This window comes from Sprattus sprattus, assembly GCF_963457725.1.
Source record: "Sprattus sprattus genome assembly, chromosome: 16".
NCBI classification, from domain to species: domain Eukaryota; kingdom Metazoa; phylum Chordata; class Actinopteri; order Clupeiformes; family Clupeidae; genus Sprattus; species Sprattus sprattus.
In genome coordinates this window covers 29356415-29384342 of record NC_137914.1, presented here as the reverse complement: position 1 = coordinate 29384342, position 27928 = coordinate 29356415, and the positions used below count along the sequence as shown (strand labels likewise).

The window sequence follows — 27928 nt, the reverse complement described above, 5'->3', positions numbered from 1 at the left end:
TATGCCCTCAGGATTCCTGGGGAAAAAGCCTCAGTAATGATTCCTGGTGTGTGGATCCATGACCTCCTGTGGGCAGACTGAGCCGGTCAACCCGGCCCACCCTCCTTCGTACCTGCGGTCGACCCCGGTCCGCTCCAACCTCCACCTTCCACAGCTGTTTCCCTGCTGCCTAAACGATGAGGCCGTTATGGTCAGCCTCTGTTGCCATGGCGAGGAATTGTGAGCTCATAGTGATGCACACACACGGTTTTGGGACAGAGAGAGAAGAGGAGGCTGAACACACTTAGCTCAGCATGCAGGAGCACTTAGTCCAACTTTAATGTGACCCCGGATGACCTGTTCAACTTCAAACATGATTTAATCATCTCCCTGATGTGAGCGGAATGACAGCATTGACAGTGAGTGATTTTTCACTAAAAAGTGAAAATGTAAGTGAAAATTTTAGTGCCATTTCAATATTGCATTTCTGAAATGCGTAGGAATTAAAACCATGCTCTGCTGAAGTGACCTAAAACAAAATCTTTATTATTATGACATTTCAGATACAACACATACTGTAATCAAGCGCAATATTTCAAACCACCATTTATCTCGGCTAAGAGTCACAGACAACAGACTTGTGAAGTCAATTTAAGATATGATCAATGTGTACATTACTTTTATAAGTACATTATTGGATACATTCTCTTGTGATACATACATGTCCTGCTAGCCAGAAGTATATGAAATAGATAATCTCTGTCCGTATCCAATCTAACTCTAATTTTACATATAGATACAAAAAATTAAGCGACACCAGTATAGACCATATGTAGGCAAAAGTAAAAAAGAGAGAAATGTTCACACATTTCCTAACTAGTCTCCTTCATCTAAAAGTGTAGTAACTTTGCAAAATACATCCATACTAGTGAGCTATTGAAGTAGAAAAGTTCCATGCAGAAACCTTGAGAAAATCAGAGCGCTACAGTCAAAACACTGAATCTTACACCGTGTATTTCCAACAGTCATTGCCTTCATGTCATCAGTATTTCATAATGTTATTTGCATTCGATACAAAGGATGCTATTAGACTCGTTAATGCTGTGCATTCCTTTTTGCTTTGAAATACTTTCTCTGAGGATCTTCAGACAGACGGACAGACAGACAGACAGCTAGACAGACAAAAAGAAAAAGGTCTGAGATGATACAGATATCTGTTCCTCATCTCAAGGTGGGGGATCTGATAACAGCTGACTGTGCAGAGGACCTGGCATTCATCTGGCCCTGATCTGGCCCTGATCTGGCCCTGACCTTAATCAGATCCAGCAGTCAGCTACTGTCTGAGTGGAAGCGTGACCTTTTTGGCAAATGTGTTAGCACTCTAAGTGTGGCTGTTTCTTTATGCGTTATTACATTATTAACGGTGACTCCCGACACCCCCCTCCCTCATCCACCCACCCCCACCCCCACAAACCCACTGCTCTCCCCAGAGAAGGTCACCGTGGATCCGTCTAGAGCTCCTCCGAGCGGATGACATGGAACAAGGTGACATTGTAGAGGACCTGGTGCCCGTTGTTCCAGGCGTACAGCGCTCGGTCTCGGGGGTTGTAGTCGAGCATGGAGATGTGGGAGTACTTGTTCTGGAAGGGGATGTCTATGTACTCGTAGGTGGAGGAGTTGGTGCTGAAGGCGTAGTAGACTTTGGTGCCGCCCGAATAGCCGTTGGTGACGTAGAGAGTCCCGCAGATCATGAAGGCTTCGCCGGCACTGCGCTTGGGGTGGTTTGTGTTCCAGCTCTTGATGACCTGCAGCGTGTTGGGGTTTAGCTTGCTGATGACGATGTTCCCCGCGTTCTGATTGGTGGCGTAGATGGCCCACAGCCCCCCCTCGTCCACCATCAGGTCGATGTCGGAGTGGCCTCCCCAGGAGTAGTGGTACCTGCAGGGATGTTTTGATTTGGTTTGCAATCAATATTTGTTGATTTTTAAAACAAAAGAAATCAGGCATAAAAACAAACACACTACATAAGGCAGTAAGACAGAAATCGATGGCAGTGAGGCCACCTAGCCTTCCTGAGCACTCTCTGACCTAACAGTTTCACCCAGAGCAGCTCAGGGCAAGCTCAGGGCAAAAGGAAACCAAGCATAATCTGTCTTTGAGATATGGCACACACACACATACTATACCATGTCTTTAGCTACTGCGCACATAAAACAGTTAATACCTATTAAGTACAATGTGTTTTTCATATGAACATATGTTATTACTAGTTCTATTTGGCTAAGGTTCAGGGAACAGTGTAAGTAATGTGTAATATGTATGCCTATACTTACGTTAGAATGGTTATGGTTATGGTAAAGTATTTAGCAGACACTTTTGTCTGCAGCTACATACATTGTGTCTTTTATTATTTGTGTAACTACAATGTTATAGGCACACTTAATATTTATATTTATCCTTTGCACTTATTAATTTACCATTTACCATTTACATTTACCATTTATAAATTTACCATTAACATTTACCATTTACCATTTACCATTTACCATTAGCCACTTGGCCAATCCTTTTATCACAAACAGCTTACAGTACTGTGCAGATACATTCTCATCTCTATGTGTGTTTCCTGGGCATCAAACCCAGGTGTTATAGCTAGCATCTATCTCTACCAGTTCAGCCACAGGTGCACATATAGAGAGGAACTGCTCCATGAGTAGCCACGAGCGGAGCGTCTATACCTGTTGTTGAAGCCGGCGTAGTCCAGCTGGCTGGTCTTGCTGATGGAGGCGGTCTTGAAGTCAAACTTGATAATGGTGTGGCTCTGGAACTTGTTGAAGTAGATGGAGCCGTTGTACACCACTTGGCCCGTGCCCGACCAGGGATGGGGCAGACGGTGGGACGTAAAGTTGTCCGTCGTCATGAAGTCCTCCATGGACTTGTACTCGCGCACAAAGCGGTTATTGTGATAGCCGTCCATGTACCACACCTACAGTGAGACAACACAGACCAAATCTGACTTTATAATGGTTTATTATTTATGGAAATACGCATATTGTATTCCCTCCTATTTTTGAAAACTGAATTTAAACTGAACATTTGAAGTGGTTTTCTTTTCACCAAAATCAATAATCCCACGATGCAGTGTGTTTTTGGCTGGTATTGATTATTCAATTGACTTTTTTTTCTTGCTGAAGAAGCACTGCAGCTGTCTTTTGTTGCTCTTTGGGCTCCTACTTTGATCACATCAATCATTTGGACTGCAGATCTATAAACAAGATTCCCACCCCCCTAGGGTCCTCTAACTCACCCAGGCCAACTAGGTTTGCTCTCTCACCGACTCATTCAGTTCCAGCCTGATGTGGAGCGCCACTGATCAGACAAGAACGCTAAGAGATGGTATATTTGCCTTGTGTAAATACTATATAGTAAATAAACAGTATCTTTGCCTTGTGTAAACACCATATAGTAAATAAACAGTATCTTTGCCTTGTGTAAATACTATATAGTAAATACACAGTATCTTTGCCTTGTGTAAATACCATATAGTAAATACACAGTATCTTTGCCTTGTGTAAATACCATATAGTAAATAAACAGTATCTTTGCCTTGTGTAAACACCATATAGTAAATACACAGTATCTTTGCCTTGTGTAAATACTACAAAGTAAATAAACGGCATCTATAAACACCATATAGTAAAGTGAAATAATAACAAAGTAAAGGTTCCAGGTCTCTGACTATGGAATGGATCCCACCCCAATCAGGGCTAGAACAGCACCAGATCTCCGTCAAACCTGGTCCCAAGCCAGAGGGGGAGGTATTGGTTAGCTGAGAGGTCTATTTTTGGAGCTGCTGTCAAAATTCATAGAGGGTTTTGATGTTGCCAAGCCATCCGTCACCTTTCCGAATAAATTACTTGGTGGCGCCACCAATCAATTTCAGTAAGATTTAGTCCCTCAGGCCTGCATCCCCAATCTACTCTGGTAATTAAATACTTCAGAGACTTGGAATATGCTGGAGGGACACAGGGAGAGTGCTGGAAGAGGGGAAGGAAGAAATGGATCTGCATGACAAAACACACACACACACACACACACACACACACACACACACACACACACACACACACACACACACACACACACACAGACACACACACACACACACAGTTTGCAGTGCTTTCAAACTTCACATCTCTCTAGTCTACAGAGAAGTATACATTCCTCACTCCTTTAGCCGATGGCTCTTACAAGGAGTGTTATGCAAAATGAGTTTCCCCAGTTTGTCCTTACAGAGGGTTCCTGAAAGATTCAAGTTGGAGCTAAGAGTCCTCTCATAAACCCAAATAAACATATTTATAAATGGCTTTGAACTCTGAGGAACTATTTTTTTTTTCAAGACCCAGAGGACCTATATTGGCAAACAAAGGGGGTTTTACACATACATACAGTCTCAGTGTGGGTTCTATGTTCGATGTGTTCAATGTAGAAGCTTTGGTTTTCTAAAGATCAGAGAGCAGACCGTACCCGTGTGTCTTCATCAGAGGCGACTGGATCTGTCATCCACGAGCCGTAGCGGGATCCAGACGTCTTGATGGTGATGGGGTCGCTTATGCCTGTCAGCTTCCCACATGCTGCAAGACACAAGAGAAAATACCAATAAGAGCCAAGACAATGCCCCATATAGCTGTGGAAATGCCCCCTAGAGCTATAGACATGCCCCTCACTGCTGTAGAAATGCCCCATAGAACTGTAGAGATATACCCATCAGAGCAACAAATATGCCCCATAGAGCTGTGAAAATGTCCGTCAGGGCTACAAATATGCCCCACAGAGCTGTAGAAATGCCTCTCAGTGCTACATAAATGCCCCTGATGCCCCTGTTCCAACACAAGGCTGCTCTGAGCAAAGCCAGATAAACTGGTGAAGCATATGACACCAGTTAAGTGACAGTTTTTCTCACACACATTTCAATACCATGTCCACTTTTCAAACACTCAACACATGGTGTGGAGACTTTCTTTTGCATTGCTTTGATACAAAATACGTTCACTGACATGGTATGTACAGTATTGGTGTCATGACAGCTGCTTGAATTGAAATATTTGTGAGGTGAGGGAATAAGACATGCTATAGATTCTGCACACTATTTGATCATAGTACTGTCATGAAGCATACTGCAGCATTTCAGATTAAATTGTCTGGTAGTATAATATGTACTGTTAAAAGATATAATGCTTTCTTTTTTTTTGCAGCACAACACTTATCTATCTACACTGATCTTAATATATACATTTCTCAATATTCTTTGTGCATTTTAGTATACACAAATTTAGTTTTATTGCCGTGTGAATGTTGGGGGAAAATTGGACTGGTCCATACAAAGATGGGCGAGCGATTCCTAGTCCGACCTTGGTTGTGAAAGTAATTTGGCTTATTTTGTGTATGTGCGTGCATGTGTGTGTTTGGTGTAAATTAATTCATGCTTCACTAGAGTGTAAGAAACTCTCCATCCAAGAATCCTTTCGCTGTCCTCACAGCTACCCCCCCCCCCCCCCCCCCCACCTTCTGTACTTTTGACACACACAGGATCTCTAGATGTGGTCACTGGAGCAGAACTAGACTGGATGTTCTGTCCCCCCCCCCCCCCCCCCCCCACACGCACACACCCCACACCCCACAGTCAGGCTGCTATGCGTCCATCATATCAAACAGCAGCTCTTCCCAGACCTCTTTCTCTTTCCCTCCCTCTCTCTTGCTCTCTCTCCCTCCCTCCATCTCTCTCCCCACACCCAGACCTTTTGTGTGGATCTGCGGATGAATTCATCTTCAGGGACATGTAAGTAGCACTGGCTAGGAGACTACAATGCATGCTGTGCCTCAACTGTAGGTATAGAATGGATGGGGCGCTTTTATCTGTTGTTTGTCAGTGAAAGAACAACAGACATGACATCAGTCTTATTCTCTGCATTGGCTTTTGTGTTTAATCATCTTAAGTCTTTCTCAGTCACTCAAATTTGAATTGTTTAATGTCCGTTAGCATAGGTTTGGGTAACTTGGATTAACACTACTACACAAATATCAGAGACTGAGATGTGCAAGATGTAAGGGATAACGGCCGACGAGCTGTCCAGTTCTACGAAGTTAATGGACCCTGCGGGGCAAAGAACACCACGACGCGGAGTTGCTCCGCAGAAGTCCATTAACTTCGTAGAACTGGACAGCTCGGAGGCCGTTATCCCGCTTATCTCCCGTTTACCACATCCAAAAAGTTTTTTTATTTTTATTATTATTATTATTTAGAATTTCCTTTATCTTTAGGAAATTTAATATGCATAATAACCTGATGAATTCTTGATTTGAAGCCTAGTGCTCCCGTTAGAGAAAGTAGTGAGAAAGTAGTGCGTGGAACTGGACCTTTAGTTTCCCCGGGCGTTGCTGCAAAGTGACACTCATGAGCTCACCTCTGGACACACGGAAACAGGTATTGTTCATAAGGTTTTACTATTTACAGTTGAACTCCACGTTTCCGTTGATGGTGAAGTTGGACAGAGCAACAGGGAGGTCAAGTTTAGTAATTTTGGTCGAAGGCTCACAATCGAGCCGGCTAGTTAGCCGTGTGAGCTACCATCTGTTTCAATGGGTTTTTTTTCTAAGCGCTAACAGCCGCCTACAAATAATATTCGAGACTTTCAGTTAAGAATTACAATACTCTGCAACATTCGTGTAGAACAGTGGTCCCCAATTATTTTTCCCCAAGGGCCAAATTATGTAAAGCAAGTGAGGCTGAGGGCCAACAACCCCCCCCCCCCCCCCCCCCCCCAAAAAAAATGACAGCGGTTTAAAAAAATTACAGTTTTTATTAGTGCTGTCAAACGAAAATGAAATATTTAATCACGATTAATCACAAATGAATTAATCGCAAATTTTATTTTAATGCTCTTATCATGGAAAAGTGGATTGGCTTGCTTTATGCAATGTTTTATTTTATTGAAAAACAACATTGCCAAACAGGGGTGTACAAAATAAAATTATAAAGTGCACATTTCAGACTCTGCTGAAAAGCTGCCCGTTGACAGTGAAGCTCGCTTCTTTTGCACAACTTTTAAAAGGTAAACTTTCTATTCAGAAGCTTTTTATCAAACATTTCGCCGTATCGCGCTCACCATCACTCAAACCGTAACGTTAGCCTACTACACAGTTTGCGAGGCCAAAAAGAGCGTTAATCTTAAAAAAAAAAAAAAAAACTTTTTTTTTTTTTTTTTTTTTTTTTTTACGACGTCGCGGGCCAAAAATGTGCCATACCCGGGCCGGATCTGGCCCACGTGCCGCCATTTGGGGACCACTGGTGTAGAACATAAACAACTAACCGAGTCAATTTAGACATATAAAAAGTCGTGTAGATAGCTTAATTGACATAAAACATTGCCCACTAACTTGTCCCAACACGCCGCCATCTTGGTTCAAATTATCCTAGCTGTCAAAAAATAAACGTTACGTTGGTTGTCAATGGTAACCATTCAAGAGCATTGATATGGAACGGCGATTTAACGTTTCTACTGGGACTACGTCCAAGGTGTCCGGTTATACGAACTTAATGTACACCCCATTAGCCAATCAGAAAACAGTATTTCGTTCCAGAGGGAGATAATTTAGTTTTATTCTCCTTACAGAGTGCTAATTTCTTTTTCAGTTTTGAACTGTATGTATTTAAAACCTAGAAGGGGGTGGTCTCTAGGACAAAAACTCGCGGAACTTTAAGGCATATTGACAACAATTCCCCAGGGGTCCACACCGATTCCTTAAGGCTTAAGTTCCATTTTAGACTCATCTTGAAATTGATTCAATTGATTTTTTCCTCATCAATCTACACACATTACAATACAAAGGTTTATTTGAGTGTTCTGTTAGTTCATTCAAAATAAAAGACTGAAACATCCTACTCACAGACGTATTCAAACCCTTCCCTCAGTACTTGGTTAGGGCACCTTTGGTGCTACAAGCTTGATTCTGAGATCCTGAGCGCTGGAGAAAGCATTCCCTCAGGATTGCTCTATCTGGCCCTCTATCCTGACTAGTTTCCCAGGCCCTGTCACAGAAGAACATCCCCACAGCGTGATGCTGCCACCACATTGTTTGACTGTAGGGATAGTATTACAAATCTTCTCATATCCTTCCCCAGATTTGTGTCTCACAGAAGTACAGACAATTCTCTGAACTTTATGGCTTGGTTTTCAACTGTGAGACCTTAAATAAACCTTAATTAAATAAAGTTGTTGATGCATCTCAAGGATCTCAGGGAAAAAAATGATTGAATACATTTTAAGACGATCTGAAACATAACAAAATGTGGAAAACTTGAAAAGGGTCTGAAAACTCTCTGAATGGACTGTATACAGTATATGGATGTTCATTTATTTGCAGGATAACAACATAAACCCTAATTAGTACGAGTTCTGAACACTGTGATCAAATGATCTGTTCAGGGAACATGGATTAACACAAGCCCTGTTCTAGATATTGTGGTTCTACAGAAACCTTAAATATGAGAGGAATTGAGGAGTTTGAAGTTCCGTAGTCAACAGCAGGTCTGTCTGCCACCTCCAACCATCCCCCTTCCCCCCACCCTCCCGTTTTACATGAACATCTCCCACATCATCCCACCAGGCAACAGATGGGCTTCCTCAAATAAGAGGTGAGAATGTCATCAATCACACATCAGCACAAACAGGGTTTCACCCAGCACATTCAGTCTAACAGAAATAATACATCTCTTAAAATGGCTCATTTCGCCATGTGGGCTACTGACTTCTGCTGTTTTTTTCTGCTCAGATGATTTTGCCAAATATGCCACACTGCATAGATTTGAATTGATAATATTGGATACTCTTTGATTCCTAAAGCTTAGGAAAATGTCAGTTTTCAGAGACATTTAGTCGATCGCAGATGGTGTCTAATGATCTGACTGCATGATGTCTTTCAAGAGGCATTTTATATTTCTGCTATTAAGCAAAGGACGTAAAATACCCCCTTCCAGGATAGCCAGGATGCCATCAAATCATTATGTTCTGCATTCCATGAAAAGTTATCGCAAACTAAAAAACATATTTCACGTTAGATTTTCGACGAACTTTTCCCACCAGTTCTCCCACTTATTGCCAGACAATTGCCCGGCGTATCGATGTATTAGGAAATGGTGACCATGTCATCTGATGGTGAAGCCTTGCTACAGCAGGAGGAGGGATTTTCAGGGAGTGTAATCTTCATCCTATTTATAGATGATTGTCTCAGCACATGTGCAGGGCTTTTTCAGCAAAAGCGACTATAATCCCGTCACTGCTTGTTTTGGCGGTGACGCCCCCTTTTGGTGCCAGAGCCGACCGCTGGCCCCTGGTACAGCAGGTGGCTGCGCCATGGCAACAGGATTATTTTAGCGGTTGGAATAATTTCACGCAGATGAACAAACCAAATCTTATGATTCCCTGTCACCACACAATAATTCACCCTCCGTAGTTCACGGCGGCTAAAAATACCACAGCCTGAGCACTGGCCTGTCGGTCTGACGTCCCAACCGTACAGCCTTCTGTAATTATTTACACGTTTTTTCCTCTCCTTCTGTCTCTTCTTCCCTCGTTTAATTTTAGATGAGATTCCAAATGAACCATTCCCCGTTTCCAGTCTTTAAGGGAGCCTTGTCGAAGCCATCAGAGTGGAAGTGCAGAGATCAGATCCCAACACGCACTCACAGTCTGGTTACATGACAGGCCCATGAACAACACATTACTTTGATGTGCGTGAAAAGGGGTCAACCTCACTCCTGTACTGAAGTGTTTGAATCTGGCAAGCGTAAGCAGCAGTCTGTTACTTCACTCCTGGGTTGGGCCGTTTGTGTTGACAGATTTGTTTTGTTTGCTGGTTGTGAGCTGGACTCAAAAACAACTTCTGCCCTCACACCCAGTGTTTTAGTTTTCTGTTTCTATAATGTTGTGAATGCTCTGCTCCAACACTCCAAAGTGAAACCATAGCTCAACAGTTAAAGGTGCTAAAGCTGTTATCTCTATACGCTTTGTGACACTGTATAGGGCCCCTCCATGAGCTCCATACCAGGGGACACACATGCTGCCAAAATGTCCATCTGCACAGCTTGCACTGAAGAACCCATCCCTAGACATATAATATAATGTAGGAAATAAACCCAACCCCTACGAGTAGACATATAATATAATGTAGGGAATAAACCCAATCCCTAAGTGTAGACATATAATATAATGTAGAATAAAAATATAGTTATGCTCTGATGGGATGTGATGTGCATATGCTGCCTGATTCTTCATTTACAGCCACAGAGCGTTAAAGATACATATAGATCATTAGGATTTCATTATCTGTCCGTATGCTGCCACACTCACATCTCCTCATTCCAGATCCTGTTCTGGAGAGTGTGCTCATGTTGTACACCTGTCTTGTATATGGCTATGGAGAAAAGTGCCTGTGCAGGGAGTGACTGGAAATGGAGATCTAATTTGCCTCTGGCTCTGAGTGCTGGCTGGCAGTGCTACGTGAATGAGTTTTTGCTCCTGGTTCCTGCTCTACTGCGGTCTCTGCTAATGATGCTTGAGTCTGGCATCTGTGCGTCGCAGCCTCAGTCTCAGCCTCAGCCTCAGCCTCAGCCTCAGCCTCAGCCTCAGCCTCAGCCTGTACTCCTGAGCCCTGGCTCTCCTGTCAGCTCTCTAATGGATGCTGAGTGATTCATTCACTCATGCCAGCCGGTGCTGGAAATCATCGCCAGGCTTTTTCTTTTTTTGTATCCCCCTGATGCCTGATGGAGGGGGACCGTGGAGCAGATCCGGGCTGGATCAGTGCAGGATCGGTTCAGTAGAGTCCGCTGAGGCGCAGGCCATCAGTCACGTTCCTGTCAGAAACTGAAGCAGAGCGACTCCTGCAGCTATTTAATTAGCGCGTGGACGCCGGGGCCTCCTGTTTCCCCTCATCAGTCTCTCTGGGCCGCACAGAGTAGCGCACCCTGGAACCGTCCTGAGGCTGGATGTGGGCCAGAACCTCTCGGAGGAGACAGACTGATGGGAGCACAAAGAGGCTGAATGCTGCAGATCTCCTGTGATGAGCTAAGCAACCGGCTCATTAGACATTTGATCTCCTGAGAGGAGCTGGTTTGACCAGCTTCACAACAAGTTTATATTGTACTGTCAGAGGGTTTGTGTGTGAATGTGGCATATGATAGCATCTTCCCGGAGAGTCTGTTTCTTGCCACGCCTTCAGAGGAAGTGTCCTACAGCATCTACTGACCTTTGACCTCTTGGTGACTGAGCTACTCATGAATGTGATGAGCTGTGCACTGGCCCTAGGTTGCTTAGCCTAAAGCAGCGTTCACATCTCACACAAACACACTGGCCCTACAGCATTCACATCTCGCACAAACACACTCCTAAGTGCATGCTGTCCTGTCCTGTACATGTAAAAAGGGAGTTTTCCCCTTTGCCAGTCGCCTAAGTCTTTGCTCTAAGGGGTTCAGGCTCTGGGCTCTGTAAAGCACCTACAGACTATTTCTACTTCAATCAAATTGAATTGAATTGAGTATATGTGTACCTGTGTATATGTGCTCCCTGGGAATGCAACTGGTCACCACTTTGGTGCTCCAACAGATGAGTTGATGGATCAATCATATATGTATCATGTACTGCATGTGTGCTATATAAATACAATTGGATTGAATTTAATTGAATTATATTATGATCAATCACATATGTGTCATGTACTGCATGTGTGCTTATATGATGGTCAATCACATATGTATCATGTGCTGCATGTGTGCTTATATGATGGTCAATCACATATGTATCATGTACTGTATGTGTGCTAATATGATGGTCAATCACATATGTATCATGTACTTGCTGCATGTGTGCTAATATGATGGTCAATCACATATGTATATGTACTGTATGTGTGCTAATATGATGGTCAATCACATATGTATCATGTACTTGCTGCATGTGTGCTTATATGATGGTCAATCACATATGTATCATGTACTGTATGTGTGCTAATATGATGGTCAATCACATATGTATCATGTACTGTATGTGTGCTAATATGTTTTATCCTGTGATACCTTTGTGAATACATCTGCTTGCTCCTGATTCTCTCTTCTCCTTCCCATCTCTAGCTCCCTATCTGGCATGTCCAGAGCAGATGGGTCCCCCCTTTGAGCTGAGGTTCTGCTCAGAGCTTATTCCTGTTAAAAAGGAGTTTTCTTTGCCTCAGTCATTGCTCTAGGAGGTTCAGGCTCTGGGCTCTGTAAAGAGCCTTCAGACTATTTCAATTGTTATTGGCTCTATATAAATTAAATGGAATTGAATTGAATGGACTATATGTGCTCCAGGGGAATGTGACTCATAACCCTTTGGTGCCCTACCAGACAAGCTCCAGGCTCGGCCAGTTTTTGTCATTGTCATTTCACTGTCTCTAACTCCCCTCTGTAGTGTGTGTCTGTGCTCTGACGTGTGCCTATCTGTGCCCACCTATCTGTGCTCTGACGTATGCCTATCTGTGCCTACCTATCTGTGCTCTGACGTATGCCTATCTGTGCCTACCTATCTGTGCTCTGACGTGTGCCTATCTGTGCTCTGGTGTGTGCCTACTGCTCTTTGTACCTGTCCAGTTGTGCTGGACCAGGCTCCTGGCCACTGCTCCTTCCTCCCAGCATCATCTGTGGATGTGTCCAAGGTCCAGACACCCACCGAGCCAAAGAATAAGGCCTTTGATCGCAAAACATCTTAATGTTGTAGTATTGCTCCACAAAACATCTTAATGCTGGAGTATTGTTCAACAAAACATCTTATTGTGTTGTTAATGAGTGAGTAATTGTAACATGGATTTTGTTTCTGTGAGATACTGTGCACCAAGCATGCTTCATGTGTGGATGCCTTGGCCTTGAATGCTCTCTTAAGCACAGCTGTATTGTGCTCTGGTGTGTTCTGTCTTGTGGATGATGGAAGGTAGTGTGTGGTTGGGTATTCATGTGTGTGTAGATGTGTTTGCGTGTGTGTTACTGTGAGTGTACATGTGTTTGTGTGTCCATTTTTCTGTGTGTGTGTGTGTATGTGTTAGTCTGGGAAGTCCCGCCCCACTTCTTTCGGCCAAATTGATTTTGCCTCTGCAGTGGGTCTGGCCAACTTTGGATACCCGTTCATTTCAAGATTTCCAGAATCCTTGGAGCCAATCACAAACTGGCTTTTGGCTACCTGGCGCGCCATTGGCGGATTTAAACTTACCACGGCTACTTTACAAAATCTACTGCACGGAGAGTTTTTAAACATTGGACATGGTGGCCGCCGAAGCACCGCAAAACTTCGATAAGGCAAGTTTTCTTTGAAAACAGAACAGAAACTTGCCCTGGAACAATTCATACAGAAAAAATATGTGTTTGCTTTATTACCGATCGTTGTATCGTTGTATAGTATCGTTGGTCTGATTGGTTAAAGGCGTGTCCAATTACGTGAGTGAAGTGGATCGCTGATGAGTAGTTGGCCAGACTAACTGAGCAAATGCAATGCAGTGAAGGGGCAGGGAATTCCCAGACAATGTATGTGTGACATTAAGGTGAGAATCTTGCACTCTGCCTGTGTGTGTGACCCCTGTATCTGTGAATGTCATGATGGAGGTTTCAGACAGGTGTGTGTGTGTGTGTGTGTGTGTGTGTGTGTGTGTGTGTGTGTGTGTGTGTGTGTGTTGTGTGCGCACGCGCGTGTGTATATGAGTGTGTGTGTGTCAGTTAGGTGACAATCTTCTTCTTTGCCTGTGTGAATGACCCCTGTATCTGTGAATGTCATGATGGAGGTTTCAGAGATGTGTGTGTGATGTGTGTCAGTGTATGTGTGTGTGTGTGTGTGTGTGTGTGTGTGTGTGTGTGTGTGTGTGTGTGTGTGTGTGTGTGTGTGTGTGTGTGTGTGCATCAGTGTGTTCGTCGGTAAGGTGAGAATCTTGCTCTCTGCCTGTGTGAGTGACCCCTGTATCTGTGAATGTCATGATGAAGGTTTCAGAGAGGTGTTTGTGTGTGCGTGTGTACGTGCATGTGTATGTGTGCGCGTGTGTGTACGTGCGTGTGTGTTTGTGTATCTGTGTGTGCGTGTGCGTGTGCATGAGCGAGTGAGTGTGTGTTGGTTTGTGTGTGTGTGTGTGTGTGTGTGTGTGTGTCTGTGACTTCTCCGCCTACCTAATTTCTGCATGCATGCACGTAGCCTTTCCTCAAGACTAGACACTCTGCTGTGAAGCTCCTCGTAGTCATAGGTGCCCATCTCCTCCTGAAGTTCATTTAGCACTGAAGTCAGATTCTTCACTTCCTCTTTAAACTGCATTACCATTTTTGCATCGGCTTTGTACTCCTCCAACACTGGTATCATTGGCCTAAGTTCCTCCATTCTGGCTTTAATGGCCTGCAAGGTTAAAATAAGCTGGGTTCAGTGTTATGCGTGCAAAGTACCTGTGCAAAAGCTCCCTGACTGTCCCTGCTCTTTCTGCCTAGCCTGCCTAGCACTACCTAGTGCTGCGTGTGTGTGCAGAGTGTGTGTGTGCCTTAGACAGGACGGGGACACACAAACAAGGCAGCACGAAACACGAGAGAACCAATTTGGGAAAACTCTTTTTATTTATTCAACCGTCGAAAAATGCAAAGACTTTGGGTTACATGCGTTCGTGTCACATACAACAATGGTTCGATTGGAAGAGTTTCCTGTGGTTGCATTAGTTTCGTTTCTTTAGTTTTTTTGTTGTTGTTTGTCCTCTCTCACAAATCAACAATCAGATCGGTGCATTAACAAGAGCTAAACATGGGGAGACAAATGCGGAGAAGTACAAGCAGTAAACCCGTCCACACAAGAGTCTGTCCATGGGGTGCATCTAGAGCGCCATGCAAAGGAACAGGTGCAAACGGGATGGGAGGTGCTTAGTGGTCTCACACAGACTGAATGGGGTAAATATTCAGCTGAACGCGGACGGGACAGGATTGGGGGCATGGGACTGGGAATGAGCTGCCTCTTCAGTCTCTCTGCAGCACTGACTGACTTCTGCCATACTGTCTTTAAAGTTAGCCCTGCAAGCAAGAAAACCACACACTGTTGAATCTACTCTTGCTAACCCTGACTGAAAACACACACACGGAGACACAAACACAGGGGGGCAGAGAGGGGCAAACAGTCCAGGAGGGTTATGTGGTGAGTGACCAAGTCGTCTCACACACATATACACACACACACACACACACACACACACACACACACACACACACACTGCATGACTCACCATTGTGAGGGAACACAGCATGCAGTAGCTCACATGGTATGACGAATGTCGAAATGTGCAAATAATCTATTTATCATTTATCGTGTTTAGAAGGGTTAGTCTGCGATTTGGTTCTGCAAAAGGTTGGTGATATTTGAGCTCAACAGCCAATCAAATTACAGCCCTCCCTTCTGTGCACCTGAAGCTCCGTGTTTATTGGCGTTGAGTTGTTTTTAGCACAAACACTCAACGGACAGGTAGAAGACTGTGAGGAGCAATTTGCTGAATTTGACAAAATCTGTATAGGATTAGAATCGCGGACTGAACCTTAAAAGAGGACCTATTGTGTTTTCCCCTTTCCTTTAGTGTGTTATATAGCTTTTTGTGCATGTAACAAAGTTACAAAGTCCAAAGTACACGCCCGAGGGAGTAACTTTCTTTTTTCTACTTTTTTTCTCAGCTGCCTGAAACGCCTTGTTGGAATTCCAGCCCTTTTCCTTTGTTACAAAATGATGCAATTTCGTAAGACAATCCGTATTGCCGGCCTAGATGACCAATCAGAGCACACTGGGCTCATCGGGACAGAGGTCTTTAAGACACAGGAACTCTAACAGAGCGTTTCAGACATGGGGTGATTAGAAATGTGTTTTTGTAACACTGAACCATGTACATCTATTCTAGTAGACCTCAAAAATGTAATTATGAAAATTGAAAATGAACATAATAGATTCTCTTTAAGGGGAGTTTAAGTTCAGCAAGTTTGTCTGGCCTCTGACTGATAGTGTCTTTGCACATTTCCACATAAAGTGTGTTTCATGCATAAAACTCCTGATCTCTTCACTGTCCTTATAAACCATCACTTTATGTATCCACACTACCTCACACACTGCACACTCGTAAATGCTGTATATGGTCTAGTAAACAGTGCTAAGCTGTAATTGTATATCACTAAACAAAAATATAAAGTCATAATAAAAATGACATTAAAGTTACATTACATTGTATTGTTCTACCATACACATGTGATAAAAGCCATTTACAAAGGGCTATGGCTGAGTCATACACTAATTATCCCAACTCTTAGAGCCTGTTGATGCATACTGATGTGTACGGCTCAAAGTCATCCCGTCTAGCAGACATGCTGAGACCGATCCAGCCCTGACCAGGACCAGATGTGTCCCAGAATCCTTTACTTTGTAACTTCCTACAACACTCCTGTCTACTCCTCAGTGTCACTGATATCATTTTGAAATATATAAAATCATGCCAGAAAGACACCTTTAAATCTGGACTTCATCTAAACATTAATACATCAGTATTCTTTAATGATATTTCATTATTATTAATAACACATATGAAAAAATATTGTATATGTATAGTAAAGTTGCCGTGAAGTGGGCTACTGTACCTTGAATTGTTTGGCGAAGTTCTGCTTGTGGTTCTCCTCCACCTGTCTGAACTTGGTCTCCAGGCCTCTGAGTTGGACCTCCATCCTCTGGACGTACTGCAGGTCCTTCTGGGTCCGCTGGTCCAGACTCTGGATAGACTGGGTCATGTTCTGAACCTGGGGACAGACACAAGACATCAAACCAACATGGCATTACTGTACAGCTAATGATCAACCTCATGATCACACTCACACAAACACTGACACATTACTGTGAGGTTTATGCACGTCACTTGATTACATACACTACACAGACATACACACACACACACACACACACACACACACACACACACACACACACACACACACACACACACATCCATCTAAATATTTCAGTAAACAAAACATTGCATCGACACACCAACATAACTGGAAATATAACACATCACATTAACCTTAAGAGACCATACTGCTGAAAGATACAATTACATATATACTACAAGGCTTTTCTTAAAATCTGCAAGAATATGCAGATGTGTCTGAAATGAGGTCAAATGCATATTCAGCAGCGCCGTTTGTTCTCTCTTCTCCATGACAGTACACTCAACAGGCAGCCCTAAGGGCTCCGACTGATCATAGAACAGATTTGACTTTGAAGTGGAGCTCCTCTCCTCTACCAAGAGCTCCAAATAGTTTTGTTTTTAAAAGAATAAAAGGTCTCAACAAACAGAGAGAGTTTCATCTAGTGATTTTAGTGGAGAGATGAAGCCTGGTGCATCTCACAAAGGACTTCAGCACATTTACCAGGGGACACACGCTAGCAGTGCTAAGGATCTTTTATGCTGATTACATTACAAAAATGTAAACCAAAGTGAAATGTCTATTGCCATGCCAGTGGCCAGATCGGAAGATGGACTAGTGATGGGAGTGTGTGTGTGTGTGTGTGTGTGTTTGTGTGTTTGTGTGTGTGTGTGTGCGCTAGAAAGGGCAGAGAGGACGGCTTTACTTTCTCCAGCAGCTGTCGGAGCTGTCTGGTGCGAGCGTCCCGCGAGCACATGGTCTGCTGAGGGGCCACCACCGTACACACGCACCGGCCCTCGCTGTCCTGAGCTGAGCTGTAGACCTGCCACGAGTCCTCAGGGTTAGCCGGCAGCACCTGCCATAGGCAACACAAACACACACACACACACACACACACACACACACACACACACACACACACACACACACACACACACACACACACACACACACACACACACACAATCACACCACAGGTAAGGAAGAGATTTGCATAAGTCTGTGTTATGAGGGGAGTGCTATCACTCTCTTGTCCACACAGACAGGCAGGCAGGCAGGCAGGCAGGCAGGCATCAGCAGCAGCGGCAGCATGGTTTCTCCCATAAGGGCTTTTGCATAACACCCTGAGTGCCGCTCACGCCGCCTGACGTCACACGGCCATCTGGAGAGACAACCTTTCCGTATGCTCACCAAAATGCCCAATACCTCCAATACCTCAATACAACACTGTTCAACACACACAGAGTCTACACACACACACACACACACACACACACACACACAAACACACACAAACACACAGACTACAGTCTACAGTCTACAGTCTACACACACACACAGACTACACTCTACACACACACACACTTTACACACACACACACACACACACACACACACTCACACCCACACACAGACTACACTCTACACACACACACACACACATGAACACACACACATCCAGACTACACTGTCCACACACACACACACACACACACACAGACTACACTCTACACACACACAGACTGCACTCTACACGCACACAGACCACACTCTCCACACACACACAGACTACACTAGACCTTACATACACTGCATACACACACACATACACACAATTTCTACACACCCACTACACTCGACACACACTACTGGGCCAGACTGGTTCAGGAGATGAACAGTATGACGTGATACTGTCTTCTGTGTTAGTGATTGCAAGAGAGTAATCCATCATTTGATGGATGTGTTTTAACTGTGATACGGACCAATACTTTTGTGCCTGATGGGACACTGGACAAACATCTTTATGGGTAACATGCAGAATCCTGAGTGGTATCAAATCCTAATAATCCTGTATACAAATATGCATCCATCTTATAATGACAAAAAACTGAAAATGAATTTCAGTATTCCCTCTGGTATGTAATTACACGGTTACACTTTGTGCACTATAGATATGAAAAGAAACATGCAAACAGTTGGCTAACAAGACAAACATCTACCGAAATAATTGATGTACATTCTTATGGAGTATGACGACTATGATCCTCTAGAGTTTACATATCATAGATGATGTGCCAGTCAGAACTGTCCACTATGCAGTTGGTAATAACCCCATTGACACAGCACGTTTGGCAGAGAAATTGTTTTACAGTAATCTCTAGGACTAATCATGACACTCAATTGTGTGATGTTCCCCAACCAGAGGCAGACACAAACTACTTACTAGCATCACTCCCCTGTACTCGTGTACCTATCCAGCCCAATCAATACCTTCATTAAGTGTTAACGAGCTGCTAATTGACTGAACGCTCAAAGTGATTCGATGCTAACTTACAGTTAGCGCAAATTAAATAGTTAAGATATTATAGATTTCAAATGAAACCTTTACACCGCTTCCAGATAGATTTTAATTAAACGAATCCACTCGAAACAGCCCTGCATCTCTGTAACAGCTATGTTTTGTTATACTGTATTGTATGTTATTTTTCTCCAAATAATTACAAAAAACGGAATAGATTGTTATGTAGAGCAGGAGTCCTGCTATTTTAATAAAATACAGGACTACTAAAATGTAGTCCCGATGCAGTGATCTGTAGGTGACCTCTGGTACTGAAGGTGTCGTGGACTCACTCCGGTACTCCGGTCCGGCACTCCTGGAGGCGCAACGTTCAGTGTCGTGGCGTTGAGTCCGACGATGGACGGTAACGTTTGTGACATCCAGTTTGTGATCATTGCCATGGTGCTCAGCACAACCCCGATCTTCAGTAGCGGAACCGACATGGTTTATCTCCCCTTAGATTCCCTCTTCAGACACCTTCATTCGTCACATTGCGATAGAAAAATGATGGGGCAACCGGTGTTGCCAATAAAAGTTTGGAGCAACATCTGCAGCCCCCGACTACATAGCATCACATTGGACATCTCCTCACGAAGCGCAAACACGGTCCCTGTCCCGGAGGATAGAATGCTGGTTGGGCGCAGATACTGGAAGTAGTGATGCTGTCTCTACCTCAGACCGCCGCCGCACTCTAGTGTAGAAATGACTTGTGTAGACGCAAGCCTCTCTCGCTCTCTCGCTCTCTGCCCCCGCCCACCACCTACTCCCGCAAATCTCCAGAGCGCACGCTTCCTTCCACTCGCGCACCCTTACCACTCGGTCCCTGTCCGCGGCTGCAATCAGGTGGCTCCTTCCTTGGGACAATGTTGAGTTTGAGGATGCAATTTATATTTGGTCTTATCCCAAATTTAAGAAGAGAACGGTTGAGAGTGAAATGTACTGCTACGTCTCGAACATTTGTGAAGAAATGAGTCATGGTGTTTTGCCCCAACATCACTATATTACAGAGCAAATTTGGAACAAGCAACAAGGTTCAGGTTAGATAGTATCAATTCAACAGGAATCATTCAACCGACATTTGGAAGCGTAAATGAAACTTTAAGTCTCCATAAAAAAAATGGTGGCCATGGTCTGAAGGAGATGAGAATCTAGAATCATTGACTCCATTCACATATTTAAATTCTCCCTGTAAGCTCTACAAGCTACAAGATGATATACGTTTGTATAGAGACTAAGATACCTGGTTGATCAGCACTTTTAAAATTTCTGTTGGTCTAAATTAAGTGGCAGAAGAGAGCACACCATCGACATCTTGTGGCCATTGCTGGATAAGTACACTTGTCAAATGACCGCGATTAAGACAGTAGCCTAAGCATGGCATTGCGTTACAAATGTCAGAATGCCTTCTTTGCCTCCTTACCCGTCGAATAGCTGAAATACACCACACAATAAAGCAACGATACCAATACAACAGGTAGCCTAAAAGCCGACTTTTAGGTCAGTATTTCAGACAGTGCAGAGTATCCGAAGTGGACAGCTCCGGTGTGGTATGTCCTATTTGTGTAATAATAGAAAGTAATCATTTCATTCACATAGTTGTCCAAATACTTTAGTTCCCTATCTGCTGAACGTTCACAAACGGGTAGTTATCCAAATAAACAACGCACATATTGAAATGACACCGAGTTTATTAATGAACTACAGTATTCTTGAGGGCGCAGACTTTGACCGAGAGGTGGCGCTGTGGGGCATATTATGAGGACTGAGGACTGAGACCGCAGGGGGTACGCAGTAATGAGGGTCTGGATCCAGCCAGTGACTCCAAGATGAAAAGAGGCTTTTTCATCTCGGTCTTCTGAAGAACCATTTTCATGTCAGTCAGTTATTAATTACCCCAGTCGAGTCTCATACTATAAAGCTAAATTAAGACTCAGATAAACCCACACTTATTATAAGGTAACCTAAATCCATATAAAAGAATATTTCAGGCATAGAAATTCTTTGTTTTTACCATATGAGATATGTGTGGTTATATGTGGTTTCAATTTGAATAGGTCCACCTGCATGACATCATTATCAAACACTGAAACAGATGACAAAAGATAAGTCAATATCAGACCTCAACAGACTGTGCACTAATCTACCATGCTTCCTCCTAATTCCTCAATGAATTGGCCTGAAGAATAATCTGGGATACATTCAGACTGTATTTCATTCACATTTAGTCCACTAAAGAGTGATCTTTAGTGGACAAAATGTGAATGAAATACAATCTGAATGTATTGACTGTCCTTCATGATTCTATGGGGCTTGTCGCCATAAAAAAAAACCTGTTAAAATGCCAACTGAGAACCGTCTTTATGGCACTTTCCAGCTAAGTACTCCATTTCTTAGCGAGTGTAATAAAGCATTTGAATGGAACAATAACAAAAACAGGAAGCTATAGATAAAACCTTCAGCGGTTCTCATATAGGGACAAAAGTTAGGAAGAACCTTTAGAAGTTATTTCGTGGTGACAAGAGAAATACATCTGTTGTGACACACGCTGTGAAGCCAGCTGTTCCAAATTGTCGTATCTCATTTTAATTGCGCTTACATTTTAGTTGCGCGTTCCTCGCTTCAGTGGAATGACTGTAAATTAGAAAGACAGAGGTCAGCCATCCCAGATACTGGCTAATCAGACCCGCTCCACAGTCGCCTGCTATCAGGGAAATAGACTAATTATATCAGCCTACATCTAAATCTAAACTTGTATGGAAGCTTATGAAGTCGACTACAATTGGACTTTCTAAGAACATCACCTGAAACAATCGTCAAGATTACCTTTCTATTCTACATTAAAAAAAAAAAAAAATAGCTACATAATTGAGTTCTATATGAAGAACCGGAACCTATTTTGGGAAATGGGCTTTTGTGGGACATAAATTAACAGAAGAGTCGTGAAGAACTTTCATCAAATCTAAATTTGCGCTCATTCAACCATTTTGGTTAATTTACTGTGCACTTTCTAACATGGGCTATTAAGAAATAAGACCAGGCGAATCCGACATTCGATGTCAATGCTCATTCCTCAAATGTTCAAAGCCAATAGATCAATGCAATCGACCAAAGTTTGTCTACTTAAGGAGTTTTGGTTTGGTAGTAGGTTGAGGGTGTTGCAGGCAGATTTATAAAGCATGATACTGTTACCATCGTAAAACATCTTACATGCAAAACAGTTACTATTCACGTGAACAGTTATCCATGTAAAATACTTAATCTGTTCTGATTAAAACTTAATGACATTAGGCTTCCTATTACATTAAGGCATTACAGTTTATGGTCGTCGAAACGAAGCACATAAGCTACGGAAACATACATCCTATCTCAGTGGAAAGATCTTAACCTACAGACGGACGACTGCACAGTTCGGTGGGTATCTCCGCACCTGATTGCAGATCTCATTAGCAGCATGATAACGATCGCTCGATATATTGTAGGCTTTAACAGCGTACGCCTGGTTGTACGGACCAACAAAATCCAAAACCCTTTGTTTGATCTGATTATCAATGTGGACTTAGACAAGGAGGAAAAATGGCGTTTATAAACCTACTTCGGTGAGTTCGGAGCCCATCAAGACGAGCAGGGTGAGACTCATAAGCTTGCCTGCAGACTGCATATTGTGCCTCCGGTAGCACCCGATCCAGGGCTCTCACATACAGATGGATTTGCTTCCCCCCAAAACAGTCCTCCGCTCGCTTTGAAAGCCAGGTGCAAACCGCGCTGCAGCCTTTAGCAGTGAAAGACCGGTAAGGAAATCTTGTTTGCAGAGGCGTCACTTTGCATATTTATCGCATCTCAGTTCTTCGGTGTTTCAGGGGCTGCTGCCTCTCTCTCACTCTTTCCGGATGAAGACGTCGGTCGCCAAACCTTTGAAAGGAAAAGCCATAAACACCTTTCACGGTCCCCGCTGTCAAAGTTGGCTGCTAAATAAGAGGACCTCGGGCGAGTGGGGGAAATTTGAGGAACCCTAGCACTGGCCGTGGTGCTGAAACCGGATATGACATGAGCAGGCGTGGGAAATTCAAGCCTAATGGGGCGGGGTAGTGATATAGGATACTGTTTGGTTGTTCTGGTGTGACAAGGGGAGGTGTTCTGGACAACAGTGTTTAATGTTGAATTCTTGGCCAGGTGGCTCTACTTCCGTTATAAAATAATTTCCTCAGGTTAAAACAAATGATAAGTGGGAAGAAGTCTTCACTGAGTTGCTATGTGTCCTGTTACCATGGTGACTGGCTTTCATCCTTCCTAGATTCATTGTTACTAAAGACTATTCATAGAACATCATTTAGTCAGCCTAATGGGCCATTAGCCATAGTGCAGTCGCCTTCTCAAAGAAGACCAGGAAGGAAGGAAAGGCAGGAAAACTAGAGATGCATTTCCCCAAGGATGTGATGGTGTGTGTGATGGTGCTGCTGCAGCAGTAGGCCAAAGCGTACCGTAACTTTTGCAGTTACGTGGATGTTAACTCTTTGACTTACAAATGAAAGGTCCGACTCTCCCACCACCTGTTGGATGAGCATTTAATATCATCACACAGGGCACAGGGTAGTGATTCTCTAACAGCAATGACTCAATAACATTCTGACACAAATAGGAAGACATCACTCACTCCCTGGTCTCAATTAATTGTGTGCAATGCACCTTATCAAGAGGAAATTGAGGAAAATCTCAATTTAATCGTAACTGGTTGAGGCATCTCAAGTTGCTTGAATATGAGAACTCTAACAGTATGATGTCCTGCAAGTTAGGATGACCACTTGTTGCTTGCAGACATGAGTTCTAGTGGTGTGGTCAAACACGATACATCCTTGGGAAAAAAGCAAGCTTAGAGAGTTGGAAAGGGATTCATTTTAATGCTAATAAAGAGAGAATAGCTTCAAAAACAAGTTTGTTTTCATAGGGCTGGCTTTATGGTGTCATGATATGATGCACCAACAGAGTACAAATAAATGCAGACAAATCTGAATGTGCAGGTTGTGCATCACTTCAGTGGAAGAAGAAAACGAACTGTTTAATGTTATCTTTCACTTTCAACACTGGTCAGCACAACATCTGTGAGTTAACGAATCGCACCTGCTACTACTCATAGGCAGAATCCTTAGTTGGGTCAATCAAAGTTCGAAAAAGCAATGTTCTTCCTTGCTGTCCTCACACTTTCATCTGACCAGAAGTTACAACCTGGGCAACATTTTGGTCCACATCAAATAGCCTAAGAGCTAACACACATACAGCAAACTATGAAACAAACTTATATCTGGGCATAATACACTAGCTGTTACTACAGAAATGTAAGTTTTTGCTTGTTGTTTATGATTTTGTGGGGTATCCACCACTTTCAAGTATGTTGCACTTAAAACGTTATACAACAGGAAAATCTCCTAGTCTAATACTCATATTTATATATAACTTACTTATCCAGTTCCTTCTAGTAGTTCATCAAGTTGTAGTTCCATATTACACTACATCTCACTGTCCTTGGAAATTAAGACTGTTTATCTCTGTTTGCACACACGCTAGTGGACATCTCCTATGATGGATATCCACATGGTTGTGCAAACTCAGCACCAACTCAAACAATAATATTTAAAGGTACCACAAGGTGCATATTTCCCCCCCACTTAGTTTCAGTGGGAAAATAGGCGATTAAAAAAGGCAATAGAAAACAAGAGCGGGTCTACGGAAAAGTGGTGTTCAAGCCAAGGACATGGTGTTAGGACGCACCGGTGAATTCTACAACGGTGTTGACGTCATCACAACTGTGGGTGGAGTTAAGGTCCCAAAACCCAGCAGAATTATAATAACAGAAATGTTAGTAATAAAAATAACAACAACAACAACAATAAAAAGAAAGAAGAACACTCTACATAAATAGATTTTTCACTGAGAGTTATTAATATCTGCCTTTCTTTATTCTGAAAAATGAGGTGGTGTGAAATGCCATTCCCAAGGGTGGGTGTCCAGCGCTCAGCCAGTGCAGTGCATTGGACAGGATCATCCCAGCATCCTCCCGCTCTGAAACCTGTAATAAATGTTCAAGGAAGACTCTGCACAGTGGCACTCTGTTTAGGACCGACAGCAACATTGGTGTCAGTATCTGACAGCACTGGCTACAGAGTGGCATTCAGAACTGTATTAATTTAGGTTATGGTCCGCCTTTAAACCTTTCCTTCCAACCATGACCACAGAATCAATAAAGTCCCTATTTATTTATATATTTATTTATTATACAGCTACAGCGGGTCTATGCAGAGGCTGCCAGCTTCAAGTTTGAGATGAATGCCACAGGCCATGAAATGGAATCCATTTTGCTTTCATAGCAACCAGCAAATCACTTACACCCCCCGCCCAACCCCCCCCCCCCCCTTTTTACAGACGACTTTTTATAGCAGCCACCGCTCCCAGAATGCTGCTCTTCTCCTCAGCCCGAATCCCAGCATCATTAAAAATACATCCGCACAGCATCCCAGGGTTTATAGTGTGGCAGATCCTGCCAGTTGATTTGCATGAAACAAGCACCACCCGACACAAGATTAAAGATAACGCTCTCATACCTCGGTAAAAGTGCCTTCTGAGCAAGAAAAGATCACATTTGAATTGGTAATTTGATGCACTTGAAAAAAGTGAAAAGGGATAACAGAGGACTTCTTCTTCTTCTTCTTCTTCTTCAGTCAAAGTGTGCTTGCTCTTCGTCATCTGTGTAGGTTTTCTCCTCTCTCACTTGCGAGTATCTTATTTCTCCCATCGCCTTTAAAGCTGTCAACCTGTTGTTTGCATAGGAATCATATGTCTGAATGAAGGTCCTTTCCTGTGCGGCATCACTTTATTGTGCCTGAATGCACCCGGCGAGGGAACTCGGTTTTGTGAATAAAAAGATATCTCCAGAGCATCTCTTGGCAGAAGCTGAATGTTACAGCATGCAATCCCGCTCCTCAATGGGAGCATGTGAAGCTGAATGTTACAGCATGCGATCCCGCTCCACAATGGGAGCATGTGAAGCTGAATGTTACAGCATGCAATCCCGCTCCACAATGGGAGCATGTGAAGCTGAATGTTACAGCATGCAATCACGCTCCACAATGGGAGCATGTTAAGCTGAATGTTACAGCATGCGATCCCGCTCCACAATGGGAGCATGTGAAGCTGAATGTTACAGCATGCGATCCCGCTCCTCAATGGGAGCATGTTAAGCTGAATGTTACAGCATGCGATCCCGCTCCACAATGGGAGCATGCTAAGCTGAATGTTACAGCATGCGATCACGCTCCACAATGGGAGCATGTTAAGCTGAATGTTACAGCATGCAATCCCGCTCCACAATGGGAGCATGTTAAGCTGAATGTTACATCATGCAATCCCGCTCCTCAATGGGAGCATGTTAAGCTGAATGTTACAGCATGCGATCCTGCTCCACAATGGGAGCATGTGAATGCAGGGGCTCCTCCGTGGGCCTCCTCCTCCTCCTGTATGTCTTTTTTATTAACCTCCAGAAAGACAGCAGCTGCCTCCTCCTGTATAGGAGCATTCATCATGACGAAGACGCATTTCTCACAGGCCCAGGCAGTGATGAATGTGTCCCAGGGGAACGTGGTGAAGCCCGGGACACTTTCAATTACTTCCATCTTTCCCAGGGCCACCCACCCGGCACCGCATCAATCCCTGCCACCCTCCTTCTCACAGCCTACCTGCCAACCTCCACAACACAGGAAGCAAAACAAAAACAACAGCTCAGTTATTAGAGCCCAATTACACATGCATTAATATAGAGACTAACAGTCCTCTGTTATCACGATGCATTTATACATGAGTGCAGTGACGTGCGGTGAGGTTCGCAGCTGGTGAGGCACAGAAACCGGAAGTGATTACGTCATTCCGATCTCTAGTTGTTTAAAAAAAATAGAAATGTTTACATCATACATGTATATATGCTTATGGTTTAAAAATTGTCATCTCACCAGAACTGAAAAAAACGTTATGTTTTAATGTCTTATACTATTACTTTTAAACGATTATTATTATAAGAAGTTAGGCGGCTCAATAGTCAACTGACTTTTACGAGGCTATAGGCCTACAGCTAAACGTATCGGTGTGGTAATTGAACTTTTACAACGTGTCAAATAAGATATTAATAGTTACAAGGTAGCGTATGTAGCCCTCCCACCAATGATATGGCTCATTTCAATTTGTCTAGGGAAAGTATAACCTTTTACACAACTCGGCAGTGATGGGCAGTAGCGTCACTACTTGTAGCGACGCTACTAGCTTAACTACATTTGTCAGTAGCTTGGCAGTAACGTTGCTATTTACAAAACCAAGTAACTTTTCAGTAGCTAAGCTCTTTTATTGATCAAGTACCGCAGTAGCGTCCTCGAAAGCTAATTTATCCTGGACCTTTCTGATGTTCATTCATAACAGGCTTCCCTGCAGCCATCAAACACAAAAATTAAGCAGAACATCACTTTAGGCGAGACGAGTGAAAATAGATAGATAGATATTGTCATTTCAAGTACACCAGACGCTGCTCATACATTTAAAATGAATTCTCCCCTAATTTTAAATGGGTAGTTTGCATGCAGATTCTAGAC

General features: G+C 43.3%; 1 protein-coding gene across 2 annotated transcripts; it reads right to left on the bottom strand.

The window, feature by feature from the left end:
• Positions 1 to 1490: 1490 nt before the first annotated feature.
• LOC308377345 (noelin-like) lies at positions 1491 to 22962 on the bottom strand (the record flags this gene model as incomplete). Of its 2 annotated transcripts, none has more annotated exons than XM_080853960.1 (7): positions 1491 to 1917; positions 2718 to 2965; positions 4507 to 4613; positions 14213 to 14432; positions 16685 to 16840; positions 17673 to 17822; positions 22897 to 22962. In XM_080853960.1, the coding sequence occupies 7 exons, from the start codon at positions 22960 to 22962 to the stop codon at positions 1491 to 1493; spliced, it is 1374 nt and encodes a 457-aa protein (XP_080710086.1). The 2 variants fall into 2 exon arrangements, with proteins under 2 accessions (XP_080710086.1, XP_080710085.1); XM_080853959.1 differs by lacking the exon at positions 22897 to 22962 and adding an exon at positions 19598 to 19747.
• Positions 22963 to 27928: the final 4966 nt, after the last annotated feature.